Source organism: Oncorhynchus mykiss, chromosome 6 (genome assembly GCF_013265735.2).
Source record: "Oncorhynchus mykiss isolate Arlee chromosome 6, USDA_OmykA_1.1, whole genome shotgun sequence".
Taxonomy (NCBI): domain Eukaryota; kingdom Metazoa; phylum Chordata; class Actinopteri; order Salmoniformes; family Salmonidae; genus Oncorhynchus; species Oncorhynchus mykiss.
Window position 1 is genome coordinate 71,681,335 of NC_048570.1, and position 9,427 is coordinate 71,690,761.

The 9,427-nt window shown below is 40.9% G+C and overlaps 1 protein-coding gene across 1 annotated transcript; it reads left to right on the plus strand.

Annotated features, from left to right (window-relative positions):
• Window positions 1–266: 266 nt before the first annotated feature.
• On the plus strand, window positions 267–9,026 carry LOC110526495 (toll-interacting protein). Its single transcript, XM_021607510.2, has 6 exons — window positions 267–459; window positions 6,776–6,925; window positions 7,052–7,234; window positions 7,418–7,570; window positions 7,695–7,782; window positions 8,656–9,026. Exons 1-6 carry the CDS (start codon window positions 427–429, stop codon window positions 8,874–8,876), a joined length of 828 nt encoding a protein of 275 aa, XP_021463185.1. The 5' UTR covers window positions 267–426; the 3' UTR covers window positions 8,877–9,026.
• Window positions 9,027–9,427: the final 401 nt, after the last annotated feature.

The following is a 9,427-nucleotide window of genomic DNA, read 5'->3' on the forward strand; positions in this document are numbered from 1 at the left end:
TACAATAAAAATAATAACGGAGTGAATAGCCTATGCATTCCTGTCCTCATCTGCTTTTCCTCTATGCACATGTTGGGAAAGAAATAAAACAGATTAAAGCAAATTCTGGCTGTCCTGTTTTTTGTGAAAATTAAGGAGAAAAGCTATTGGCTATTATGGATAATTGAGTTGCACTATATTTTTCTCTCGCCCAAATCAGACTGAATTTGCGACTGCACCCTTACTGATGTCCTGAAACGCACCAATCAGAAGCTGAACGAAGTCAAGTCAGCTGATTAGTCAGGATTCTTGGCGTGACACGATTGGATAGCTGGCGAGCTTGAGTTGTTTACTTTTTTTGCTAGTCATATTTCCTCTCTTCTTTCTAACTGTACACTGTCACAGTAGGCTTTTGTTATTTGTGAAACTGACACACTTCAAAACGGAATGAGTACTACCATTAGCACCCAACGAGGACAGGTAAATATAACAAGCTATAGTAGCTAGCTAGCGTTAAATTAGCTAACGAACACGGATAAACACCATTTTAGCTAACGTTAGCTTCAATAATCACTATATGTAGCTAGCTGCAACGTTTTAATGCAAACAACACCGTAGCGTTAGTTAATTTAACAAAGTTAGCTAGTTACAGTAGCAAATTAACTTCCAGGTAGATGCATTAGCTTCAACAAGCTAGCTTGCTGGGTGGGTCGTTTTTACGTCAGCCAGCTAAGTTAATTTAGAAGACTAAAGTTTGGCAAGTCTCTGGATATAGCCATATAGCTAACGGTAGCTAGCTTGCGCTCCTTAGCTAGAGCTTGCAAGAAGCAATAACCACAATTGCGTGGTTAACACTAGGCTAACTAGCTACGAAAATTACCACGCTACTGGTTAAATCTAAAGTCAACTAGCCAGTTATCTAGCTACCTAACGTTACTTCTTCTTCGATAGGGTTTAACGGCGGTTGGTATCCAATGGCAATGGTGCATTACCGCCACCAGCTGGATGGGGTATTGAATAAGCACTAAAAATAAAATATTCCGGGAAAGGGGGAAAAGACACAAAATAAAACACTTCAACTAAAAAAATACATAAATCATAATTTCACAGTCCACATAAAATACATCCCTACACACAGGCTCAGGGGCCTGTGATGGGGCTACATTCAACGACAGGATTTCTTGCACTGCCTCGGCTGTGAAATCACGAAGACGCAAAACACGTTCAGCGGCATTCACAATGATTCCAATTTTCTTAGACTTCTTCTCCGCTTGTGCTGTGCAGTTAATGACCATTGCAATAAATAATACAAAATCCACCTTTTTAACATGTAGCATTTCACTATCCCTCAGTTGATGAGAAACCTTCACTGGTTTTGGTGGCTCTACCATTGCTTCTTCCCTGCCATTTGTTCCTTCCAATTTTCTCACCGCCTCCAGATAGGAGACAGCTGGACACTCTTTACCCATTCCACCTCTTTCTCCTTCACAGGGCACTCCAAGAATTCAGGGGCATGTTCACCTCCACAGGTGCATCATTTCCCTCCATCGGGCATACGATATTCTTCCCTTCTGCACACACTTGACACATTATGAAATATTTTACATTCATGACACTGAAGGGGCTTGTACACAAAATCTCTTACAGGCTATCTAGGGAGAAACTCTTCATCAAAGAACAGTAGGGAACTTATTTTATCCGTATACCATACAGGTCAATCGACGTGCACCAACCACTCCATCGATGTCTTCAAAAAGACCACTTCTTGTGACTCACTGACTCCACACTTTTTTCCAACACATTCCAGATTTTCATGGAGACGTGAAATGGATTTCCCAAGTAGTATTGATCCAAATCTGATCCAAAACACTGACTCAGACCAAAAACGAGTCTAGTGGTTTCCTATTTTCCAACATAGCTTTTCTTCTCTTGTTTTGCTTTTTCTTCGCCGCTGTCATCCACTCATTCTCACTTTCTGTACTATTAGCTTCACTCGACTCACTAACAGTTTCAAACAAAACCTCAGTTTCCGCCATCTTCCGTCTAGCTAACTACTGTATTCACAGGAGCCTTACATGCTGACCAGACCGCACGCATGTTGATTTTGTCCCCACTCCCCAGACGCGATTAAGACACGCAGATTGAAATATCAAAACAAACTCTGAACCAACTATATTAATTTGGGGACAGGTCAAAAAGCATTAAAGATTTATGGCAATCTAGTTAGCTAGCTTGCTGTTGCTAGCCAATTTGTCCTGGGATATAAACATTGGGTTGTTATTTTAGCTGAAATTCCAAGGTCCTCTAATCCACAGATAAAAGGGTAAAAGTTTGTTTTCTAGTAGTCTCTCCTCCAGGCTGCTTCTTCTTCTGACCTTATATGGTGGTTGGCAACCAACTTTAAGGTACATTGCCACTACTGACTGGAGTGTGGACCTCAGTTAATCTTTCAATCACCCATGTGGGTATATGCTCCTAAAAACCAATGAGGAGATGGGAGAGGCAGGACTTGCAGCGCGTTAAGCTTCACAAATAGAACCAAGTTCTATTTTAGCGCCTGGCTACGCAGACGCTCACGGGCAGTGTGTGTGCAATGATTAAATAACATGTGTAGTTGAAGTCGGAAGTTTACATACACCTTAGCCAAATAGATTTAAACTCAGTTTTTCACAATTCCTGACATTTAATACAAATACAAATTCCCTGTTTTAGGCCAGTTAGGATCACCACTTTATTTTAAGAATGTGAAATGTCAGAATAATAGTAGAGAGAAGGATTTATTTCAGCTTTTATTTCTTTCATCACGTCAGACGTTTATATACACTCAAACCGTATTTGGTAGCATTGCCTTTAAATTGTTTAACTTGGGTCAAACGTTTTGGGTAGCCTTCCACAAGCTTCCCACAATAAGTTGGGTGAATTTTGTCCCATCCCTCCATTTTGCCACAACTTTGGAAGTATGCTTGGGGTCATTGTCCATTTGGAAGACCCATTTGCCATCTATTTTGTGAAGTGCATCAGTCCCTCCTGCAGCAAAGCACCCCCACAACTTGATGCTGCCACCCCTGTGCTTTATGTTGGGATGTTGTTCTTCAGCTTGCAAGCCTCACCCTTTTTCCTCAAAACATGACGATGGTCATTATGGCCAAACAGTTTTATTAATGTTTCATAAGACCAGAGGACATTTCTCCAAAAAGTCAGGTCTTTGTCCTCATGTGCAGTTGTAAACCGTAGTATGTATTTTTTATGGCGGTTTTGGAGCAGTGGCTTCTTCCTTGCTGAGCAGCCTTTCAGATGATGTCGATATAGGACTCGTTTTACTGTGGATATTGATACTTTTGTACCTGTTTCCTCCAGCATCTTCACAAGGTCCTTTGCTGTTGTTCTGGGATTGATTTGCACTTTTTGCACCAAAGAACGTTCATCTCTAGGAGACAGAACGCGTCTCCTTACTGAGCGGTTTGACGGCTGCGTGTTTCCATGGTGTTTATACTTGCGTACTATTGTTTGTACAGATGAGCGTGGTACATTCAGGCATTTGGAAATTGCTCCCAAGGATGAACCAGACTTGTGGAGGTTTACAATTTTTTTTCTGAGGTCTTGGCTGATTTCCTTTGGTTTTTCCCATGATATCAAGCAAAGAGGCACTGAGTTTGAAGGCAGTACACCTCCAATTGCCTCAAATGATGTCAATTAGCCTATCAGAAGCTTCTGAGGCCATGACATCTTTTTCTGGAATTTTCCAAGCTGTTTAAAGGCACATTAAATTGACTGTATGTAAACTTCTGACCCACTGGAATTGCGATACAGTGAATTGTAAGTGAAAAATCTGTCTGTAAACAATTGTTGGAAAAATGACTTGTCATGCACAAAGTAGATGTCCTATCCGACTTGCCAAAACTATAGTTTGTTAACAAGACATTGTGGAGTGGTTGAAAAACTTGTTTTAATGACTACAACCTAGGTGTATGTAAACTTCTGAGTTCAACTGTATGTGTACATTTATTTTGCAACGCATGTGACGTGAGCGGTGTGGTCAGCATGTGAGGCAAATGGCTGTAGCTAGTGCCTATATGGCCAGCTTAGCTAATGTTACTTGCCCAGATTTAAACTTGCGTGAGTTTATTAGGACACAGCTAAACCATTGTTGTCTGTTAGCCAATTTGAGCTGAAGTCTAGGCAAGAGAGCAACATTTTACTGAACCACCTCTATAGGGCAGTGATGGAGAGGCATGGCTAAGCTAGATCTGATGATGTTGGACCGGTTTCCCAGACTGATTGAACCCTGGACTGAAAAGCCTTCTCAATATAAGGGACCAAGTCACCTGACACTTTTTGTCCAATAACTAAAGATAGGGTGGTCATATTGTTATGCATTTTCAGGGTTTATCTACAACAGAGATGATTCAAATAAAATTACATGTATGAAATTAAAATGCCATATTCTGAAAATTAGGCAGTTAATACGCAAATAAGTCAGTATGCAAAACACAATTACAATAATTAAAGCCCAATAATTAAAAGTAGGAATGGTCATATAATTCGCAAATCTGAATGTTTTATGCAAAACTGAGAGTTTGTAACAATTTTAAACAATTTATGAAATTATAATAATTTTTTGTACAATTTATAAAAATGTGATACTTTAATATGCTAATTGATCTATATGGAATAAACACAAAATACAGGAAGTTAAGACCATTGATTTAAACTAAGGTGGTCATTGTTAACATATATTGATGTTTTATGCAGAACTGGTAGTTTACACTGAGGAGTAATGTGGAGCCCATGCCCGTGTGCACACACACACCAGGGGTGTTAAGAGGACATATAATTGGCATTAATTACATAATTATGAACAAAAAGCAGACTTAGTATTTCGTATTTACCAATTAGCAACTGTTAGGCAGTATATATCACAGTTATATTGTAGTTAGTTGTCCAACTGAATAGGCCCAGAGTTCCAAATAATAGGCCCAACCCTGTGCCACCTGCATACACATTCTGCATATCCCACACACACACAGTATCCCCACACACTCAAACAGCACCCCCCACCAACACACACACAGTGCCTAACACAGACACACATTTCTCTGAATCCTCACACAGCACCCACCAACAAACACACACACACCACATCACACATAGCCAAACACAGACACACTTCTCACTAAGTCTGAACTGTTACACAGAAATCTACTAGTCTAATAACATAGCTTACTTCTAAGGTAGGCCTACGCCTGAGTTGGATTACATTGTAATGTTATTTTTTGGTGTTGATGAATTTCTCTGGTAAAGGGAGTATAAACTGCACCATTCCCAGCAAAGAATTAGCCTAGGCTCAGAAAAGACAGTGAGCTGCCTGCTAGCCGGCTGCACAGAAAGATAGCTGGGACACATTTTCAATTCACTTAGCTATGTTGTCATCGATTGTAAGCCTGTTGCCACTGAATTCTTGTAGTTTTTACTTGAAAGAATAAAACCATTAATCACAAAAAGTGGCATAATACTGCCAATGCTGCACAGCGCTGCCTCTCGCCCCAGTTGCCTCATGGAACAGTGTCAAGCACTCCCACACAGCTAGCAAGATAGCACTCATCATGGAAATGTGAGTGGGGGGAACAGGAATTTGGAGCAACCCCTACATCAAATTGTAGCTACGATGCAATGTTGTCAATTTAGCGACTTTGTCGCTATATGTAGTACGTTTTCAGATCCCTCCAGTGACTTTTTTATTGGTCAAATATTCTAGCGACAAATTCAGCTACTTTTCAGGCTGCCTTTTGGGGAGTTTTGACACGGTGGGCTTCTACATTTTTGATATCCTTTAGCGACTTTTCCCAATCAATACTGCAGAAATCAAAAGTGGGAGAAGAAAATGCTTAATCGGCGAACGTAGCTGTGCCGCAAGGCAAAACGTCATCTAGCGACAAATCAAGGAGCCAATAGTTGGTCTCACTGAAAAATAGTTGGCAACACTGGCTACGAAGCTCTACTTTGTAACCTGCTATGTTTTTTTTGTGTCTCTGAAGAATTTTTTTAATGATAGAGCCAAAATAATATAGTTTTACCTTATATTTCAGTCCAAGGATGTCCAATACCCATGAAATGGGTTGGCAGGGTAGCCTAGTGGTTAGAGCGTTGGACTAGTAACCGGAAGGTTGCAAGTTCAAATCCCCGAGCTGACAAGGTACAAATCTGTCGTTCTGCCCCTGAACAGGCAGTTAACCCACTGTTCCTAGGCCGTCATTGAAAATAAGAATTTGTTCTTAACTGACTTGCCTAGTTAAATAAATTTAAAATAAATTTTAAAATAAATTTAAAAAACACCCTCAGGACTTTCCAATACTTCTTAGCAATACAATGTCACACAGATCTTACTCTGATAGGTTGAGGAATAGCTTTCGCCTAAAGCAAATATGAACACACTGATTTCGTGGGTTTCACAAAAGGGCTGTCCCACAGAATTCTTAGCACGGCACTTGCTTTAGATTTTGGCTCATATCGCGTAAATATCATAACATTACAGTATTGGGATTTTTAGACATGGCCACATTAATGTTTTCAAATGATTCATGTATTTTGACGACCATATTATTAACATTTAGTGAAAATAGATTTGTTTACTCCTGTTCTTTGTAGAATTCTCACATAGCGTCCATTGTTTGTCGCGTCACCTAACATGCTGTCAACGGTGTGTCCGAGAAATCGCTGCATATTGTGACCCTTTTCTTCCTCTAGTGTGGTTTACCTGTCCTCACTCACAATTCCTCCGTTCCTTTTGTCTTTTTAGGTATACATTGGGGAGTTGCCCCAAGACTTCCTGCGTATTACTCCCACCCAGCAGCAGCAACAAGTTCAGTTGGATGCCCAAGCAGCGCAGCAGTTGCAGTATGGGGGATCCCTGGGCACTGTAGGACGGCTTAGCATCACTGTAGTGCAGGTAGGTTTTTTTTAACGGCATCTGCTTGGTCTTTCCCTAGAATCAAGACTTATTGTGGAACACAAGGTTATTAATGCAGTGGGAATGTTTTCCTGTGAATCACTGTTATGTCCCTCTTTTCTCCAGGCCAAGCTAGCTAAAAACTATGGTATGACACGCATGGACCCTTACTGCAGGGTCCGACTAGGGTATGCTGTTTATGAAACACCCACAGCCCATAATGGTGCCAAGAATCCACGATGGAACAAAGTTATCCAGTGCACTGTCCCACCTGGAGTAGACTCCTTCTACCTGGAGATCTTTGATGAGGTAAGAAAGAAGGAATTAGGGGGCGGTGGGTGATGAGAAGATCATAACTTGTTATTGGCTCGACAACTAAGCCTGTCTAGAGTTATTGATAGCATTATACTTTGAGTATTTCTTCTTGATGATCATCCTTGATTTTAGGGACAAGTTACTGATTTGAGGTGTTTGTGCTGGTCACTTTTCCAGAGGGCATTCTCCATGGATGACAGAATTGCATGGACACACGTCACCATCCCGGAAGGCCTGAGAGAGGGCAGTGTGGTTGATGAGTGGTACAGCCTCAGTGGCAGACAAGGCGATGACAAGGAGGGCATGATCAACCTGGTCATGTCTTATGCTGTGAGTTCATAAAACACACATGCTCAAATTGTACATTGTCATTGTAGTACAGTTTGAAAGTGATTGATTGATGTTATCTAACAACTTGCCCCTTATCTCTTCCTTTTGGCTCTCATGCTTTCAGAACATGACAGCAGGTATGCATATGTCTCCACCCGTTGTCCTCATGCCCACAGTCTATCAGCAGGGGGTAGGATACATACCCATTGCAGGTGAGTAGAACCATACTCTCCACTGTGATGTAGTGTTAGGTTTATTTTTGATACAATAACCCAAATGGACTCCAAGAAAACTCAAGCTAGAATAATTCACCACACTTGGTGTTGCAGCTGCAAAAGCACACTTACCGACTACAGGCTACTAACACGACTACATGCTACTGCAAACCACTAGATAATTACACTTCTCATACACAAAGACCCTAAATCTAACACTACTTAAGATATCTAAGAATATATAAAAACTGTATATTCATATTCAGAGTATATAAAACAGTAAAGATACAAGACAGTGTTATAGAACAGTAATTATGATCTATCAGCTCGAACTCCATCAGCTCTATTCCACCCTTATGGAATCATTCTTGCCCTCAGAGACAGGCCCCCTTTCCCTCTTCCCAAATACAATGCACATAAATCTTTCCATCTAACCCATAACATAATAATTACTACTGCTAGGCTAATTATAAAATTATAAACAGATTAAAACGGGCTCAAGTCAGTCTTCAACTGTAGGCAATCTTGGACAGAGACACTGCAGCCATCTAAGGCCCAGTTCTATTTTGATTGCTAGTCTACTTTCCAAATGGAAGTGGTCATAGCTTGCCTTATGTAAGTGAAACTAAAGGACGAAACAGACCACGCCTCTGACTGACCACAGAACATTGTCATTTTCTGTTCATTTTCCTGACTATTCTACATGTTGAATTGCCACTGCTCATCGGGGCCCAGCAGGTGATCTACTTACTGTGCAAGGCTGATGTTTATTAGAGTGTGTGTTTCCCTTAAGAACTGTTGACCTGTTTAAATTATACATGTAATAGGAGATTGTTGCTTACCCATTTCTCTCTGGTTTGCTCTTCTCAGGAGTGCCCACTGTATACAACCAGGGAATGGTGCCCATGGGTATGCCTGCAGCACCCACAGTCGCCCCACAAGAAGCTCCTTGTAGTGAGGAGGATCTTAAGGCACTGCAGGACATGTTCCCCAATCTGGACAGGGAAGTGATCCGCACTGTAATTGAGGCCCAGCAAGGTAACAAGGATGCCGCCATCAACACTCTGCTGCAGATGACAGAAGAGCTGTAACAGTGGAGCCACAAATAGAGCCACTGTGGCGGCCAGAACATTGCCCATTCACAGCAACAGCACCCTGCACAGTTTGTAAATATGCACTCAGGCCTGCGAGCTCTCAACTGTCACTCACACTAAATAAAATCCAGCAGTTTTCAACCATAAGCAGATGTCCATATCTGAGGTGTCACACATTTATACATCTGTATACATTACCATCTGTATTATGAATCAATGTATAGCTTTGTTCCCAGTCCATATCTGGGATTGGGACGAATTGGTTTGCCTACTGATAAGTGCTGTGATGGCTGGTTGGCTTCTCAATTTTACATTCCACTTTACTCAGAATTATGTACAATTAATGTTGATGCAGTGCAATGTAGGGGTAATGAAAGGAATTGATCCTCCAGAAGCTTTAGATCTTTGAGATAGCAGTTGTTGTGAGACATTGTTGAGCGCTCCCTAGCCAGTCTTCTCTATATATGTGTACTGTGTACAGTACTGTCTTGAGCCTATCTGTGTTTGATTATTTATATATATATAATAATATATAATCTCAATCTGTA